Source organism: Taudactylus pleione, unplaced genomic scaffold (genome assembly GCF_031769625.1).
Source record: "Taudactylus pleione unplaced genomic scaffold, aTauple2 ptg001437l, whole genome shotgun sequence".
Taxonomy (NCBI): domain Eukaryota; kingdom Metazoa; phylum Chordata; class Amphibia; order Anura; family Myobatrachidae; genus Taudactylus; species Taudactylus pleione.
In genome coordinates, this window is record NW_028285836.1 from 1,047,008 (window position 1) to 1,067,808 (window position 20,801).

At 42.3% G+C, this 20,801-nt stretch overlaps 1 protein-coding gene across 1 annotated transcript in view; it reads right to left on the minus strand.

The window, feature by feature from the left end:
- The window catches only part of CLPS (colipase), a 52,574-nt gene extending 42,489 nt beyond the window's left edge, over positions 1 to 10,085 (minus strand). Inside the window, exon 1 of the mRNA XM_088463728.1 lies at positions 9,996 to 10,085. Coding sequence (XP_088319854.1) covers positions 9,996 to 10,085 — 90 coding nt within the window. The remainder of the gene's footprint in view (positions 1 to 9,995) is intronic.
- Positions 10,086 to 20,801: the final 10,716 nt, after the last annotated feature.

Below are 20,801 nucleotides of genomic sequence, written 5' to 3' on the forward strand. Positions count from 1 at the left end.
AACCGTTTGCTCTTTGCGGTCTGTTCACGCCTCTATGTCTGAACGAGTGAACAAAACTTGCGGTCGTTTTTTGGATAACTACGCCCCTGGCCACTCGCATCCTACGTCATGTCCGCTATTTATTAGATTAATCGAGTCCATCGACCAGGGTATGAACTGCTCGCTATTCTTGTGGTTGGTTTTTCCTACCACAATCTTGCGAGCAGTTCTGACTATAAAATCGTCATTGACCAGTGACGTGGTCAATGACGCTGCTGTATTAATTATGCACACCCATAAAACGCCTTTAAGCACGCCTGCGTTCGGATCTCCACTCCCCGTTTACAAGCACCTTCCCCTGTTACCACCCACAAACGCCTCATTCTGTCACTCAAAATAGCAGGCATTCGCAATTTAGCGAACAAATGATTTTCGGCCGCAATGACTGGTTCGCGCATGCGTATTATGATCCGTATGCATGCGCAGTTGGGCAAACATCGCTCAGAGCGAACGAGCGGCCGCTTACGAGCGGCTCTGAATCAGGCCCTTTGGCCTATATTTAGTGAAATATAATATTGTGAGCTGTGAGGTGGTTAAAAATGCATGGGGATGCCTGAAAATGATTGTTATTAAGGTTAATAATACTGTAGGAACAAAACAGGCCCAAAACATGTGGTTTTAGCTGTTTATATAATTTTTTGGAAAAAATACAGATCCAAAACCAAAACCTAAAAACAAAACACCAAGGAAAAAGATCCAAAACCAGATCCGATCCAAAACACAAGGAGATACAGATCCAAAACCAAAATACTGGGGTCGCCACACATCTCTACTAATTATAACATATATTATAACTACTGCTAGGTGCAGAAGGGCCAGGTTACTATTTATAACATATATTATAACTAGAGATGTGCGCCGACCACCGTGTTTTGGTTTTGGATCTGGGTCTCCCCTGGTTTTGGATCTGGATTGGTTTTTCCAAAACAACCCTACCGTGTTTTGTTTTGGTGTTTTGGTTTTGGATCTGGATTTTTTCTTAAAAAATCATAAAAACAGCTAAAATCACATAAAATGGGCATGTTTTTGTTCCTACAGTATTATTAACCTCAATAACATTTATTTCCACTCGTTTTCATCCAGTTTAGGCCTAAAATTTGCACCAAGCTAGCAGGCTGACTAAACTAAGTTGCAGCAGTGGGCAGCACAAATACGTGGCAGTTCAACTTCCAACATGGCACATAAGGAAACAGATGTTTTATTATTCAAGAGAAGCCAGAGGTAGTTGGAGTATGTATGCAGATGAAAGCAGGGACACGAAGGGTTGAGTGGTAGAAAATGTAATAACATTTTTCCATTCCAAAATACATTTTTGAGGGAGAAGGGGAGGAGGCATTTACAAAAATATATCTTACTTATTCACATCAATCCTTGCCCCAGAAGAATCCTTGAGCACCATGCCTGTTGCTGCTGGGAGTGGATTTTCTCATCCCAGAATGAGACCAGGAAGACTTCTAGTAGTGCTTTCCACATGAAAAAGCATTTCCCAACCTGTACAGGGACATTAAAAAAACATAGTTACTTAGTGGCCTCCAAACTGCCACTTAACCAGCACAGATTTAAGATTAAGGGGCAAATTTAATTTACTAAAGTGAGAGTTTTTACTAGTGTATTTTAGAAGTGATGTTGCCCATAGCAACCAATCAGATTCTACTTAACATCATTTACCTAGCACTTTCTAGAAGATAATAGCTAGAATATGATTATTTGCTATGGGCAAGCAGCATCACTTCTAAAACTCACTTCTAAAAACTCTCACTTTAGTAAATTATATTTACCCCTTAAGGTCTTACATTTTGTCTTTCTTGAGAATCCTGTTCCAACTTCTGCTGCTAGGAGTGGATTTTCATCCCAGAAGGGGACCAGGAAGACTGCTTTCCAAAACAATTGACTGTAAAACAATCCTTTGCAAAGCTGCCACATGAGCATTTCCCAACCTGTACAGGGACATTAAATAAAAACATAGTTATTGGCCTTTAAACTGCCGTTGTTCCCACTGTCCACTTAAACCAGAGCAGAATGATATGTGGACAAGAGGAACAGAGCAGCAAATGCAACATTTCAGATTTAAGGTTTAAGTCTTACGTTGTGTCTTTCTTGAGAATTCTTAAGTTCCATGCCTGCTGCTGAGAGTGGATTTTCATCCCAGAAGGGATGAAGAGATTGTTTCGTCTTCCCAAAGGACACAGATCTGAAGAGATGTAAATAACTACTGGCAGGAAAAACAGTCAATTTGCAGGCCCTTACACAAAACTGCCTTTGCTTTACTTGAGCTGCCCACCTTCCAGTGTGTACAGAAAGAGTTTTCAGCACAGCCGGGAACCTTGTCAGTGATCGGCCTGAGACTGCTTGCCCAAAATGTGGAAAAGATGATGTCCATCAAAATTAACTACAAATCCTACGAGAAAGACCTTTGCCGTCAATTGTATGCAAAAATTACAGAGGCACCTGTAATGGTGTATTTTAGCGGGGACAAATAAATATTGTGTGAAGAAGATGATGTATACATCACCCCAGATTATGGCATCACCCAAGCCTATATCGTCATTCCATCCTGTGTTGTGTATAAATTACAGCTGTGCAACCTATTAGATTGGGGATTCATTGCCACTTTAGTGGATGTGAGCTCCATTTGAATCCATATCATCACCACATCCTCTACACTTCTTCTGACCTGGGCTACAGGAGGAGCAGCTGCACTCTGGAATATGGTTGCATGGAGTTGTGCCTCTGCCTCACTGAAATTCAGGTAGAGGGGCCATGGGTAGAGACTGGGAGTAGGGACACTATAATCAGAGAAAGCAGTTTTAGCTGCTTTATTCAATTTTTTTAACCATATCCTCTATTTTTACCTTTGAAAATGTTTATGCAAATCTCAGCAGAGGCACTTGTGATGCCATGGCTAATGCGCACACACACATACAGAAAAAAAAACATTGATTGATTGTTTGGAGTAATTTATTGGGGGCACTTGGGAGGGAGAGCACCCAAACGAGGCAGCAGCCTCTTGATAAATGACACAGGCATCACCCCTGCGCAGCTACATTGCTGGTGATAAGGGTGGCTAATGCGCACACACACACACACACACACAAAAAAAAAAACACATTGATTGATTGATTGGATTAATTTTTGGGGGGCACTTGGGAGGGAGAGCAACTGAACGACGTAGCAGCCTCTTAATAAATGACACAGGCAGCAGACCTGCGCAGGTACGTTGCTGGTGATAAGTTTGGCTAATGCGCACACACACACAAAAAAAAACCACATTGATTGATTGATTTGATTAATTTTTGGGGGCACTTGGGAGGGAGAGCACCCAAATGAGGCAGCAGTCTCTTGATAACACAGGCAGCACCCCTGTGCAGCTATGTTGCTGGTGATAAGTGTGGCTAATGCGCACACACATACACACAAAAAAACACATTGATTGGATACATTATTGGGGGGCACTTGGGAGGGAGAGCACCTGAACAAGGCAGCAGCCTCTTGATAAATGATACAGGCAGCACCCCTGTGCACCTACATTTCTGGTGATGTGTGGCTAACGCGCACACAAACACACACACACAAAAAAACACATTGATTGAATTAATTTTTGGGGGGCACTTGGGCGGGAGAGCACCCAAACGAGGCAGCAGCCTCTTGATAAATTACACAGGCAGCACCCCTGCGCAGCTATGTTGTTGGTGATAATGCACACACATACACACACAAAAAAACACTGATTGATTGATTGGATTCATTTTTTGGGGCACTTGGGGGGGAGAGCACCCACATGAGGCAGCAGCCCCTTGATAAACGACACAGGCAGCACTGTCTCCTGCGCAGCTACTTTGCTGATAAATGTGGCTAATGCACACAGAAAAAAACACTTTTTTTTGTACTGGGGGAGAGCACTCCTGAAAGAAGCAGCAGCCCCTTGATAAACAACACAGGCAGCACTGTCTTCAGCACAGCTACTTTGCTGATAAGTGTGGCTAATGCACACACAGAAAGTGAAAGTCCCTTGATAAACACAGCACCCCTGCGCAGCTCACTCATAGAAAAAAAATCTTTCTTTTTTTTCACACTGGGGGTGAAGAGCACACCTGATGGACAGAGCACCCCTGGACAACACAGCAGCAGCCCTTATGGACTGCAGTGATACAGGAGCCACTGAAGCCCCTCTCTTCTGTCTGCAGCACAGCTCCTAGTATAGTAGATAGATTAACACAGCCCTTATGGACAACAGGCACAGCACAGCAGAGCCCAACAGCCGGCCCTAGTATGGAGTGGACAACAGCCAGCCAGACAGCCCCTATGACAAGTATGACAACAGCCAGCCAGCCCCTATGCAGCAGCCAGCCCCTGACAAGTGACAACAGTAGCGCGCCACTTAAACACAGCAGCAGCACAGCACAGCTCCCTCCTTCCTCTTCACTCTCCACAGCCAGAATGAAAATGGAGGCGATCGCTGGACCTTTTATACAATCCAAAACCCGCGAGAATCCGAGAGCGGGATGATGACGTTTTACAGTATCTCGTTTTGAGATCCGAGTCAGGCGGGAAAATCTGAGCCGACTTGGATCTGCCTTGTATCTCCTAAGTTCTGGTGGGTTTGGATCTCTGAAATCCGAACCCACTCATCTCTAATTATAACTATTGCAAGGTGCAGAAGGGCCAGGTTACTAATTATAACATATATTATAACTACTGCTAGGTGCAGAAGGGCCAGGTTACTAATTATAACATATATTATAACTACTGCTAGGTGCAGAAGGGCCAGGTTACTAATTATAACATATATCATAACTACTGTAGGTGCAGAAGGGCAAGGTTATAATTATAACATATATTATAACTACTGCTAGGTGCAGAAGGGCCAGGTTACTAGTTATAACATGTATTATAACTACTGCTAGGTGCAGAAGGGCCAGGGTACTAATTATAACATATATTATAACTACTGCTTGGGGCAATATAAGATATATTATAGCCACTGCTATATTTCAATATATAAATATATAAAACAGTATAGAAAAAATATATCTATTACCAAACAACTGTGAGAGAGTAACTTGTAAAGACTGGTAAAAGAGATATTTTTTCCCCAGAATATTGCCTTCTGTGTTCTGAAGCCAGGTACACACTGTCTCATTTTTTTGATTGGGATAACAAACGGGGCGATTTTTCGGCAAATTGAAAGCCCCAATTTCTGTGCTACACATTATGTAATTTTTTATTAGAAGCTACCAATATTCAGCTACACAACACTGATTTTGCATATGTCCGCCCACAAGGAAAATGACACAATGACAGGAAAACAGAAGCAACGTGGACAAATTCTTGATAATGCACACACACTGCTCGATATCGGGAGATTAAGCCTGAGATTTTCGGTCTTGACCGACAAATTGGATAATCGAAGGATTGCGTGGATGTTTTCTAACCGTTTTATATGTGAAACTCTGATCGTTCATATACACTATACAATAAATTAGCCTGATCATCCAATTATTCGCAATTCGGCCCAATAATTGTGTAGTGTGTAGCTAGCTTGAGGAGGAGGTCAATTATTGTAGAGATTATCAGCAGGTGGGTCATAAAAGGAGGGGTGTAGTTTTGTTAGGAGTGTGTACTGTGCTTGGTGCAAAAAAGCTGTTACTTTACACAAAATATAGGCTCAAATAGTCAACAATTTGTGCGCAGTGGTGCAATTTATAGCCGCTAGATTTAAAGTACCAATTAGTTTTTGGGTTCCTGACTATAGATAGACAGTAATTAGATAGACAATGTCTAGATAGACACCAGATGTTAGACAGTCAATAGTTAGACACGGACAAAAGGTCCACAGGGATAAAAGTCAGACACACTAAAGTTCGACATGTAAAAAGATCGACAGGTACAAAAGGTCGACATTCTCAAAAGTTCAACATGAAAATGGTCGACAAAAATGGTCGACTTTTTTGATTGTTATTTAGGGTTAGGGTTAGGGTTAGGCACTTATCCCACGGTTAGGGTTAGACACTTACCCAGACGGTTAGGGTTAGACACCAGGAGGGAGGGTTAGGGTTAGGCACAAAGGGGAGGGTTGGGATTAGGGTGAAGATTAGGGTTAAAAAAATGTAAAAAAATAGTTGACCATTTTTGTGTCGACCATTTTCATGTCAAACTTTTGACCCTGTTGACCTTTTTGTACCTGACGACCTTTTTACATGTCGAACTTTATCGTGTCTGACTTTTGTCCCTGTCGACCTTTTGTCCCTGTCTAGCTATTAACTGTCTAACATCTGGTGTCTATCTAGACATTGTCTATCTAATTACTGTCTATCTCTTATACCACACCCGAAGTTTTTACCAATCACCATAGTATAAACTTATAAAACAATGTTGTATGGAGCACGATTACACCTCAGAGAATAACAAACTGCAGTATAATAATAACACTGAAACAACCTTAAACAGTCTCATTTAACCACTTGGCTGGTGTGGTCATATTAGATGCGACAACACCAGGCTGGGTTTTCCCTGACATGGTCGCATTTGATAGATAGATAGATAGATAGATAGATATATATATACATATAATTTTATTTTTTTCTCTTTCCCCTTTCTCCCTATCGGTAGTAATGTGATAGTTAATTTCAGGTATTACTTTGATTATGGCAATCCCGTATCGATCTAGAAAACATCAATATGGGGCCAGTTCAAGTTCATGTGATGGTCTATGACCGATGCCAAGTTGGGTTTTTCAATCAATGGAGGCCCCAATGTTAAGGATACCTGGACAGTGGAGGCGGCCGGATGGGCACGGTCTGAGCATGCACAAAACTCAAACATCATTGGTTAAACCATCAATAGTTTCTAATGATGGTTTAAACCACCGCTCCTTGATGGCACAGCCATCAATGGCCATCACTACAGTAAGTCATAACAATTGTTATTTTTATGGTATACTGTGTTTGAAAAAAAAAAAATTTTAAATAATTTTTTGGGCATTCATTTTAAATAGATGGTCTTGACATAATTCAGTCATAAAAAACAGCAATTTCTGAGTGGTGTTTGGAAAAAATATTAGCCAGTTAAGTAGTGTAAGGACTTTTTCAAGAAGTATGGACTATCCTGATTTGGGAAAAACTTGCAATCAGCAGATCACATGATTTGAAAAAGGTATAATTAATCATCACAAATTGGTATTATTATTATTATTATTATTATTATTATTATTATTATTATAATTATTTGATATTCTCTCATTCAGATTTGGAGCACTTAATATATTATTTGTTTTTCTTTGTATTTTTTTGGCCTGCATATGTTTAACACATTTTTATTTCAGTTAAAAAGCATCTGGACTGCAGGGTGCCATTTTAGGTACCCTGTAAACCAAATACAAGTATCCCCAGGACAGGTGATGCCCCCTTAGCTTTGTGCCCTGGGCGATTGCTCTATGAATAAATATTAATAATAAAGTCTGCCATAACTGAGGACCTTATTCAGAGTCGGTCGCGAGCGCTGAGCGCTCGTAACCGACTCGATGTTGGTCCACAGGGAATGCGAACGACGGAGACGGCTCCGTCGTGCGCATGCGCGAGCCCCCGCTAACGACGGGTGATCCGTCGTTAGCGTGCTCAAAGCAGACAGAGCGAGCTGTCGATATTGATTGACAGCTCGCTCCGTTTGCTGGGCGGGCAGGGGGCATGCCTACCCAAACGGAGGCGTTCCCGCCGAAACTCTTGCCGTTTGGGGGCGGCCACACTGACATCACCAGTGATGTCAGTGTGAAGCTTCCTGATCGATCAGAGCAGGAAGTTCACTGGGGCTTAAGGTTGACGAGACCCTACCCTAGGGTCTCGTCGTAAGCCCCGATGGTCACGATGGTCTTGACCATCGCGACCATCTCCCTTAGCGGTCGTTAGAGCTGTGGGTGTTAACCCACAGCCTAACGACCAACATGGAGGCGGCCGTTCAGGATGCAAGCGGACGCCCTGTTTCTGTGCGACCGCTTGCATCCTACGACCGCCTCTGAATGAGGCCCAGAGTCTCAGCACATAAAATTGCTGAATACCTTAATGAGAAATGCACAATAGTAACGCTGACATCTGATAAGATGCAAAGAGTTTTAGTATAATGATATTGATAATTCTTATACTTACAGGTTAAATAACTGCTTATGCGATGCCATGGAGCTTAATGAAAAGTCCCATATCTTTAGTAAACCTGGCAATACTTTAGTAAACACCAGATATATCTGTGATATCTTCAGCATTAAATGAATGATAAATAGCTATTGAATTTATACTTGCAATAATTATGTGAAAAGTGAAAACAGATATTTTTGATTTATGGCCTAATTAATAGGCCTATGGAGAGAGCAGAATGTATACTAGTACGAAAGACTAACACAGAAGATACATGTGTTTAATAAAATAACCCTGAACATATTACTGGGATCAAGTCATTGTCTTCACCCATACCCAAAGATTGTTAATTCGTTTGAACAGCGCCTTTTCCCCTTCATCTTCTCTACATCATTATGCTAACCCATACTTGCCGACTTTCAGCTCCCTCCTTCCGGGCGGGAGTTGCCAGGCTTCCGCGGCGGGGGAGCGTGTCGCAGCAGAGAGGGGGCATGATGCTGTGATGATGCCCCTCTTCACAATGTCGAGATTGACGGCATTGTGAAGCAGGGAGCGGGGCCATGATGATGCAATTTAGCGCAAATCGCGTCACCGCCCCCCCCTCGATGCGGGAGTTCTATTGCAACTACGGGGGGGGCACATGGTCAGCGGCCGCCACGTGGCTTGCCTGCCTTTCCGGGGGGCCGGGAGCAGCACCCAATTTTCGGGAGGCTCCCGGCCAAATCGGGAAGGTAGGCAAGTATGTGCTAACTGCACACTTTAATTATGTATCATTGTGAATTTATATACTGTACTGTCTGTATTAGTCTGTACTTATACATCTTGTCCATTTTTTCCTTGCACGGTGCTACAGAACCCTTGTGGCACCTTATAAATAATTAGCTGTTACCTGTGGTGTTGCCCATAATGAAATCACTTTTGCCAACATTTTTTGAATTTAAGGTCTTATAGTTCTATAGCTTTGAATAGAAGCCCTGTTGCAGGAGTGGCCCAAGTGACCAGCAGCACTATACAGACTGGTGGCAGCTGAGGCTACACCCACCACTCACACCAATGTCACTGTGTGCCCTGTGCACAGACTGCTATGTAGCCTGCCCTATTTAAGTGAACGTGGGCCCAACCCTTACTGAACCTATCTCTGGCATTGATGATGTCAATAAATTTGGTTTTGTTATTGCTTAGATTTAACTTGATGGATGGAGATTAAGCAAAGTGCAGGTTATTTCTAGGAGTTTCCACTACAAAATGAAAATTGGTTCAGTAGTTTTTGCGCCAACTTGGAAAAGACAAACAGACACAACGTTCTTATAATATTAGTATAGACATATAATAACAATAATACATTTCTGTGCCAAAATTGAAATCTATTTTGGAGCTATGTTCCATATTTGTTAATATTATAAGAACCCGTAATCCTTCATTTCAAAGAATAATGGTTTATTAAGATTAAAAATTGCCCCCTAAAAACTAACACTCCATATCACTGCATGCTCTGGCAATTTGGAATGTGTTTTCATTGTTATTTATTAATCAGGATCTCCTCTAATGCTGCCAGGAAGAAGTTCCTGCAGTATGCATATGTACAGTCTTCAGGATCCCTCTATGAAAAATTATGCAGTAAGGTAAAGCTGGTGATATCTAACAGGAGCCAAGCTGGTGTTTGCTAACAAGTGCAACGCCCTGAAAAGCTAAGTTCGTAAATAGGGCCTGCAGTGTTATTTAGCCTAATGTAGGAGAAATGTCTGCAAATTTAATAGTCAAGAAGAATTTGTGTATGTCAATGTTATATATACAGTTTTTAAATAGAAATATTTAGTGCTAAATTCTCCTTACCAGATCAAAGAAAAGTCCAGACTGTGCTATCTCAACAAAGAGTAGCAGTGTAACAAACAGCCACATCGTCTTAATCCTATAATATGCCATTGTCATGGGGATGAGCCAAACTGCACAAAGCCCTGCTACAAGTTTCACAAATATAACGTATCGTATAGAGCATGTGAGCAGCTTTAAACCAATCCAATTTAACAAGCTACTCTAGGTTGTTTAAGAAAAGTAAACATGAGACATGTGAATGCTGCAGGTGTACACCAAGCGATAACTACTTGTTTTCATACTGTATAATATATAATACATTAGTTAGTTTTAACAAATGTACAGTATTGTCCAACAAAAGCGCATTAGTCTCACTGTGATTAAGCTTGAACACTGGTTTATGGTGGTAAAAGAAGCCACAGGATAGTATTGGATGTCATAATATTTTTTAACAAAAATGTCAAAAAGCACAGCTTTATAAAATGAACTCTCTTCGCCGCCCCCATAGTGGACTGTGGGAGTGGTGGTAAGCAGTGACGTGCGGTGAGGTTAATGGCCGGGGAGGCACACATAGAGATGGAAATACACCAAAAAAAGAAAATCTATTGGGATGCGCTGACACAAGAGCAGCTGGTGTAGGGTTAGTCACACCTGTTAAGTTACACACTATAAAACACAAAAAAAACTGCGCTAAAAAGATGGAAGGTAAATCATTAGACAATAAAAATTACATTTATTTATAAAAAGCCACACATAATAGATAAATAGCCAACACTCTTAATATCTGAATTCCAGAGAGATATTATATATGGGATTGGAACTAAATCTCTGATCCTGTGTATTGAAAAAGATAAATAGGATCTAGGACTTCTTCCACTGTATCCAAAGCTTTGAAATTTCAAGCAGCCATAGAAATTGTCGCTACAATTGGTTTCAACACAGTCTTTAGCATCCAAAGTGCAAATTGATTAGAGCTGTATATTATCCACCTGTATTTGTTCCGGCGCTCTACTCAGTCATGGAGAGAATGTGGAGGTCCAAAAGTATAGTCCAGTATTCACAGGATTCCCAGAGTGATTACCTCAATGCATTTCACTGGGTAAGGATACACCCAGCTTCTTCAGGAGTGTGTATGTTGGTTCTTATTGCTAGGGTGGTTAAATAACCTAAGATAATTGATTAATTGGTAACACGTGTGATGGCAAAAGTAAAAGGAAAAAGAAAAACTGTCCATCATATGTTTAAAAAAGCCTGAACATGGCTATAAATAGGCAATCCCACTTACCCAAGAAATGAAGTAAAGAAATATTCATTAAAAGTAATAAATCTATATTACATAATAGATGGCGATGAGGTCATGTGACATCCTAGTGTCACATGATCTCATGCCGTACTCTAATTAGTTATGTAGAAATGGTACCCGCATACCACATAATTCCCGATCTCTGGGCACCTTCGCACAATCATACATCCGCCAACCACAATGACATACCCCAGACAACTGCCCGGAACCACGACATCGGGACCCGGGTGTAAGATGAACAATCTGTGTTGGTCATGTGTCGAGGCTGTGTCACATGACCATAAGTGGGTCAATCACCGAAGCTGCATTACGGACTGCAATTCCCAGCAGTCTCCCTTCCGATCATGTGACACTGTGTCACATGACCGAATGTCGGTGGATCATATACATACTCACAGGGAGTTAGCAGACTGCCAGTGCCAATAATCTACATACCGGTCACGTGATGGAGCTAATCACATGATTGGATTTTTAGGATAAACAATATGACATTATAAAATATAGAATTAACTAAATGTAGCCAACTCTACCAATAAAGTCCCTAAGAAAAGAGATAGGAATGTATTAAAATATAAGAAATTTAAATTAATTAATAAATAAATAAATCTCCATATCCACAATGATGATAATTATAGATATTATACAGTAATAAAGAAAATAGTATAACAAAAAATAGAAAAAATAGATTGGTTCATTTAATCAAAACCATCATCGACAAAAGAGAGAGGAGAGATGAGTTTATGTGTATATTATCTACATGAAAAAGATAGATTAGAGATTTTAGACCCCTTATTCTCGAAAACCCAATATATAAATTCTTATTACGTTATATGTAGATACTAGAAGTCATATTAAAATGACAGAATTAAGTTCAATGGCTTCGTTGAGGCCATCAGGATACAGAGAGTAAAATTTTAGCATCCAGTACACTTCCCTACTGCATAGTTTATTGCCCCCTCTGGCTATTGATAAAATAGTTTCTAATCCTACAATTCTTAGACAGGATGGATCGCTATTATGTTTGTCATCGAAATGGCGTGGAACACTGTGTTTGATACTTTTGTTAATAATATTTCTACGATGTTCCATAAACCTCGTTCTTAATGGTCTAATTGTGCATCCCATGTAAAAAAGGCTGCAATCACAGCTCAGTAGATAGATGATAAATTTGGAATCTTAGTTCATAAAAGTACCAAGTATATATTTATCCCTGGATATTGGTATATCTATTTCAGTGGTTCGTCTCGCCATGTGGGAACACATGATACATCTAGGTTTCCCACATCTATAGAATCCAGTTGGTTTTGAAGATAGCCAACTGGCATTCATCAAATTATCCTCAATTATTCCACTCCTATTGTTCTTAATAGTTTTAATACTTTTCAAATGACTAGGTGCAAGAATAGTTTTTAATGATTTATTTTTTCGATATGTAATTTTAGGTTCTGATGGTAGGATTTCTCTCAAGATGTTATCTTGTTTTAGTACCCTATAGTTTCTTGTTATAATAGCTCTAATTTCTCGGAAGCTGTTGTTATATTTGCATACAAAGGATAAATCCCTATTATGATCTTTATCATTAGTATGGTATCCAGATAAATCTTTAGGTTTCAACAGTTTTGTCTATCCATCTGAAGTACACCCTGCTAGGAATTATGTAATAGATTCTTTGGGTAACCCCGTTGTTTGAAGGTATGTCAGAAGCCTGTCTTGAAAACATCTCCACATTTGTACAATTGCGGCGTAGGCGCATAAGTTGGTCTTTTGGTATATTATACTCACCTGCTCCCAGATGTTCATGTCCCCTTGTCAACGTACAGTATCCAATGGAAGTACCTGCCAATGAGCGGCTACTCCACATGGGTCCCAGCCAATGAGCAGCCGCTAATGGAAGCCACCGCTGATTGGCTGGCATCCCGGCAATAATGAGAGCTCAAGCCCTGTGCTCCCATTAGCGTTACTTTATCAACATGCTGATGCGTGTTGATACAGAGTATCCATGCCCCTCTTTGGATTACTGCGGACAATATAGTGGGACAAAAGGTGAGTATTGGAGCTTTTTTTTACAGGTACTTCCATTGGATACTGTACATTGACAAGGGGACGTGAACATCTGGGAGCAGGTGAGTATGTATGTGTATATATGTATGTAATAAAATTTTATTTTCACGGTGTGTTGTGTTTTTCTTACACATTTCTTTACAGGTAAACTACACATACCATTGAGCCCTTAATGCCCCGCATGCTGGTACTTGTGGTTCTCAAAGTACCAGCATGCAGGGGAGGCTTGCTGGGACCTGCAGTTCCACTGTATAGACTATGTGAAATGTTATAATTTTTACACAATACACATACACTAACAACCCACCATCCATCGCCCAGGGGAGGCGGGGATAGCCTTTGGGCTATCAGCCTAGGCCAGGGGTGCCCTGGAGAGGGTGACCCCTTTATTGGGGGGGTTCCCAACTCCCCTGGGCTGACTAGCGGTCAGGGCTGATGCTGTGGCTGGGGGGCCTGGTGAAAGGGCACCCCTGGCTGTGGCATCAGTCCCCCGCTAGAAAGGGTCCAGAGCTGGTTTTAAATATATGGTGAACCTCACGCAAAAATGTTATCCATATATTTTAAAACCAGCTCTGGCCCTGCTGCCTGGTGCTTTTTCTTAATTTACAGTGGAACCACACACATTTTTTTCCCTGTAAATTTAACAACCAGGACGGGCTGACAAATCCGGGGCTGGTTAGTCTTTTTGGGGGGGACCACACATAATTTTTAAAAAAAATATTTAACCCTTTTTTACAGGTCTAACACACAAGCAGCAAGCACATATTTCACTGATATGTGCAGGCTGCTATCTCAGGAGAGATTTGCAGAGAGAAAACACTGCAATCTCGGGTGAGTTATCTCATCTTCACTTGCAATGCGGGGGAGAAATCTCGATTTGCTTCACCATCGAAAAACTCACTTTCAGCTAAACTCACTTCTTAGTAAATTTGCTAAACAAAAAAAAACAACTCATCTGAGTTTTGCCGATGCAAATCGAGTTTAAAAAAAACACAACTCGACCAAACTTGATTCATAGTAATTTACCACTTACTGTCCATCTTTTTAGCGCTGGTTTTTGTGTGTTTTACACATAGAGATGGGACTGAGGGCCTCATTCAGAGGCGGTCGGAGGATGCAAGCGGTCGTCCAGAAACTGGGCGGCCACTTGCATCCTGACCGCCCGCCTCTGCTGCGGTCATTAGGCTCTGACCGCCCGCCTCTGCTGCGGTCAGAGACCATCACGACCATCAGGGCTTACGACGAGACCCTAGGGTAGGGTCTCACTTGTCGTAAGCCCTGGAGAGCTTCTGGCTCTGTCAGAGCCGGAAGCTCTCCACTGACATCACTAGTGATGTCAGTGGGGCCTCCCCCAAACGGCAGGCGTTCCCATGGGAACGCCTCCGTTTGGGCTGCCACCCCCCCGGCCCGCCTTCCAAACGGGGCGAGCTGTCAATCAACATCGACAGCTCGCCCCCTTTGGAAAGAGACCCGCTACGACCAGCGCTGTCGGTCGTAGCAGGTCTCACGCATGCGCACGAAGGAGCCGGCTCCCTCGTGCGCATGCGCACTAGACAAACATCGAGGCGGCTGTGCGGTCGTAGACCGTACGGCCGCCTCTGAATACAGCCCTGAGTGCTGGGAGCCTGTCTCACACCCTACTCACTGTAATTTTTCCCTCACTACAATATGCTTCATTGTCCACTGATTCTCCTACCTTCTCTTGCTGCTCCTGATTGAGCTTGGATCTCTAAACACTTCAGTGCACTTCCTGGTCACATGACACATCCAAGGTGTCCATCAGTGCTCAAGGCCTGCTCCCCCCATCCTCAGAGGCATGCCACTATTAACTATTTTTCTGTGCAGCTTACTGCCCATGGTGTGGCCCTGCCCCTAGCTCGGCAAGCAGTGTCTGACTATACAGAAGCGAGGCTGAGCTGTTCCTGCCTCATCTCTCATCTCCCTGCAGTCCCAGGGAACTCCACAAAGCTGGAGAGTATTAACTATAAAAATGATTACAATAACCAAAGAAAATGTTTATAAGTTATAAATATCTTCTTTGTATTATTCTAATCATTTTTATATAAAATCTCAGGAGTATGACAGGGGAGGCTCTGCCCTGACTGCATGTTCCTGGTGGTAAGGTGTGTAAAAACTAAAAGAGGTACCGCTGGATAAATCTGTGATTTCTCCAAAGCATGCAAATCTAGAAGCAAAAATACCAGAGAACGGGGTTATCACTGCTTGTTAAATAGACCCCTAATTTGGTTACTGAAGGTGCAATATGGATCTGCACTAAAGTTTTCCAGCAAAAGAAACAACACATAGGGCACTAATATATTGTTTAGTAGTGATATTTACAATTTTTCCACCTCCTCTATTACTGCCTTGTATTTAGGAAGGTGATAAAAATAGGTCAAATTAAAATGATTGCTGGTCACTATTGGATGTGATTGTACCAGTTTATTTTATAAAATATGTAAATGAATAAATAAATACAATTTTTGCTTGTTGGGCCACATGGAAGACCATGAATAATGTTTTCTCTATTAGCTCTACTTATGTAAGGTTCTCAAACTATTATTTTGCATACAGTGAGTCATTTATTAAACTATTGCAATAGAACACATATTACACAGTGCTTTATATAGAATATTTAGCCATTCACATCAGTAACTGCCCAGTTACTATAGAAATCTATATTCCCTATCACAACAACACACTTACACAGTGGGGTTAACTTTCTGACAGAAGCCAATTATCCTATCAGTATGTACTTGAATTGTGGGGGAAACCAGGGAACCTGCAGGAAACCCACACAAACATGGTGAGCACATATAAACTCTACACATATAGGGCCATAGTTGGAATTAAACTCCTGACCCTAGCCCAGTGATGCAGCAATAATAACAGTGCCACAGTAATGCCCAGTATTGTTTAAATTAAAATCTCATAATTAAAAAGAGTATTTTGCATATTATCTTGTTTTTACATTCTGAATAGGAAAAAAGATGTGAGAAATAATTCAAAAAAAAAAAAAATAGCATACACCTGGTGAGTCACAGATAAGTAGGTAATCTTGTATCTACACACCTTGAGGCTAACTCAATATAAATTATTCCCTACATAATTGATAGCAATAACTTCAATAGTGGCACACTATTTCTAAGTCTGTTGTCAAGGTTGCTGCTGAGAATGTAGCAGATGGTTATATGTATAAATAGGTTTAATGAGTATTAAAAAAAAAAACAGTTGCTCCTAAATAATTTGTCAGGTGTTGATGTTAATGGAAGTGGAATACCTAAGGTCTTGTCAAAAGTAGTATGCTCTCTATGGGGCATATTCATCAAGCAATAAATGGCCCAGTAACCATGCAGAAACGCTATTCATCACCAGGGACATAAAAAATGAAGTGGTTCACAAGCACTGTTAGGATCTGATTTATGCAGAGGACCCTTGAATTCCTCTGTAGTGGGATTCCTATATGTTTCAACAAATCAGAGAAAAGCAGTGATTTATCAACATAAAACGTTCTTATTCCTCAATCGTTGATCTGTACTTCTGGACTCACCACAAATAAATAAAATGCGTACATAAAAAGGTATGATGTATTCTTTTGCCATCCGGATGGGCTTATCATCAATATATTCTTATTTAGTCCCAATTAATTAAGAATATATTGGTGATAAGCCCATCCAGATGGAAACAGAAACCTTTATGTGCACGTAGCAGCACATAAAGAGACCTCCAATGGACCCATGAAGATGCCCTGATGCAGACACAGTAGCCAGGAAGGAGCCAGGGGAGGCATAGCTTTCAGGAATTTAATAAAACTACAAAACCATCAGAACACCATCAAATGATTTATATTCGATTTTCACAAACATTGGACCACCACCATCAAATGGTAAAAACACTACAATCAGGATTATAACATTGATGGTCAGTAAACATCGGATTCCGATGTCCATCCATACGCTGAACCTGCAGGCGGACTCCGGCCACCACTCCTCCACCATGAAGTACTCCCATAGCAATATGCCCTGTTGCTTAGTAGCAGCTTAGAGAGGGGAGGGAGTCGGTTTACGTCTGAAGCAGACAGATGGTATATTTACTAAAGAGCTGGTTTTTAGAAGCAGAGATGTTACCCATAGCAACCAATCAGATTCTACTTAACATTTATCAAGCACATTCTAGAAGATAAAAGCTAGAATCTGATTGGTTGCTATGGGCAACATCTCCACTTCTATAACCTGCACTTTAGTAAATATACCCAAGAGAGTGATGCACGCACAGTAGCCAGGAAGGAGCCAGGGGAGGTATAGCTATCAGCAATTTAATAAAAACAAACAACCATAGGAGCTCCATCAAATGATTCCCATTTGGTGGTGGCAAACATCAGTTCATCACCATCAAATTACAAAAACACTACCATTGGAACAGTAGCACCGATGGTTAGTAACCATGCTCTTTCTGGTACAGGGCACCAAAAAGTCTAGTTATGGCTCTGGGCCTGATTCAGACCCGGTCACAAGCGCTGAGTGCTCGAAACCAGGTCAATGGTGGCCCAGAGCGCATGCGCACGATGGAGCCGGCTCCGTCGTGCGCATGTGCGAGACCAGGTAAGCGACCGCCAATCCGTCGCTCCGGGTCTCGTACCAAAGGGGGCGTGCTGTCGATGTTGAGTGACAGCACGCCCCCTTTGGTGGGCGGGCCGTGGAGTGGTTGCTCAAACTGGGGCGTTCCCTCCGTTTGGGGGCAGCCCCGCTGACATCATAAGTGATGTCAGTAGGAGAAATTTTGGCTCTGTTAGAGCCAAAATCTCTCTGGGGCTTGCGGCAACGAGACCCTACCACAAGGGTCTCTTCGCAAGCCCGATGGTCGCGATGGTCTTGACCTTTACGACCATCTTCCTGGCCGCTCGCTATAGCTATGCGAGCGGCCAGGTGGCCGTTCTAAAAACAATATAGCCCAGCCCTGATTCAGAGCGAGCGCTCTGTCAGAGCGTCCGGCTCTGAATCAGGGCCTCTGTTAGTAACCATTGGATTCTGAACCTGCAAACGGACTTCGGCCACTAGTCCTCCACCACTCCTCCCTTCTTTAAGAGCTCCCTCTCTAGCATGATGTTCCCACTTAGCCACACACAGTGAACAGGAGGCACCTCCCATGGAAGTCAGTGCTGTTCTTGGACAGGGGCACCACAGTGAGCAAGCTCAACAGGAAGTCCATAAAATACAGGGTACATTGTGCATGCTCAACTCCATGTTCAGAATATAAAAAGATTATCCGCACAGACTTGTATCTTATAATTTGTAGTTTTTAGGGATACAAATAAAGGTTATGATTTAATAATTGTCACTATATGAGTATCTAATTGTTCCTAATCTATTAATACGTCATAATAGCAATATTTCCCACTCGATTTATCATAGGGTTAGTGCCTACTAGATACCTCAACCACCCTGTCCTAGTATCAAAGCGAGTCATTGTATAGTATGGGATTGAAAGATCAAGGTATTAGTATTCTATATTAATTTTTTCCATCTGTGTGTGCACCACTACAGGAATATTCTTTTCTTTTGGTTTTCATCTCCATGTTCGGCAGATGGGGAGCGGTGCGCATGGAGGCTGCGGAAATATGCATAGGTGCCCCAGGTACATGCTGCTGATAATACTTATGGTAACTGCAATACAAATTGTACACCCATGATCCTCCTGTTCTTCCCAGAACATCCCAGTGGCCGGTTCCCCGCCTCCTGCAAGGCAGCAGCAGTGGGGGTTGTGGTGACACTGATGAGATGCAGGGAGCAGGAGTGAGAAGTAGGGGATTGTGCTGAGATGCATGGGGGTATGGTGAAATCTAAGATTCTGTGGTGAAATGCAGGGGGAAGTAGTGAGAAGCTGTTATGAGATGCAGGGGGCAGGAGCAGATGGGACCCCCTGGAAGGAAGTAGGGGCTTTAATAGGCTGCAAGGCCCCAACAATGGGAGGGGAGGAGGTGTCATTTGTTTCAAGTGGGCTGCCAGCCACAATCTCTGCCCGCTCAACTGCCTTTCTGCTCACCTCCCTCGGCTCCTCCATTTCATATTGTTACTGAAAAAAAATCATTAAACAGTGGTGACGTGGAAATTTTGAAGTGAGCATATGTGTAGCCTCATTAAAATGTGGTTAAAGAGAAAATAAATGGAATATAGATATACATATATGTGTATAATTTTAGGTGACACAATTGCTGTCAGGCAACCCAATGGATGAATCGGTATGACATGCCACCGGACCTAAGCCAGATCCCGATAAGGTGAGTATTTTAACTATTTATAATCCTTTCCCCCCTAACCCTAACCCTCCTTTAGGGGTGCCTAACCCTAACCTCCCCCCCTAGTGCCTAACCCTAACCTAACCCTAACCTCCCCCAGGGGTGCCTAAACTTAACCCCCCCTTCCTGCATCCTAAACCTAACCCTCCCAGGGGGGTGCCTAACCCTAACCTCCCCCTAGTGCTTAACCCTAACCACCCCTTTCCCTAGCCTAATCCTAACCTTCCCCAGGGGGGTGCCTAATCCTAAGTCCCCCCATGGGTCCCTAAACCTAACCCCCACAACCCCAGGCTAAGTGTTCTACTTACCCATTGCAAACGATTCTGATGGCGCGGGTCAGTGCTCCAGTATCAGGATTAACATAGGTGTCGGTATTTCAATGCCTATGTTAAATCCCTTGATGGGATTATGCTGTCAGGAATCCGCCGGTCGGCATTTCGTGCCTTAGGCGGGAATATGAGGGTCGCGCAGCTGGGGAGTGATAGTATAAATAGTGGTTAGCAGCCGTTGGAGTCCAGACTGCTGTTCCCCCTTCGTGTGCCAAGTTCACTGACTTATTGGAAGAGTGCTGCACCAGAGCTATAGAAAGCGGCGGCCGTGACTCAGCTGGATGGTGGCCAGTGTTGGGCATCACAGGAGCCTCTAATCAGGAGGTGCTTTAGCGGTGCAATCGAGGGGTAATATTGAGAACACTCCTCTAAAGAAGGAGCGCTTCTATGCTGTGAGCTAAGATACCCATCACGGCTCAGCCAGGAGATCGCATGGTGTATGCCTAACAGGAGTGGTGACTGTGAGTGAGTACCGCTGCACTCACACAAAAATACCACTTATAAAATCGTCATAGTAGCAAGACCAGCAGGGACAATATAAATATATAAAATAAGTAAGTGTGAGTAAAAATATTACATATGTAAAGAGGAATTTGCATCTTAGACTTGCCTGCTAGTTAGTCAGCACTAGAGATGTGCACCGACCCCCGTGTTTTGGTTTTGGATCTGGATCTCCCCTGGTTTTGGATCTGAATCTGGTTTTGGATTTTTTTCCTCCGTGTTTTGTCTTCGTGTTTTGGTTTTGGTTTTGGATCTGGATTTTTTCTTTAAAAATTCATAAAAACAGCTAAAACCACATAATTTGGGCCTGCTTTTGTTCCTAGAGTATTATTAACCTT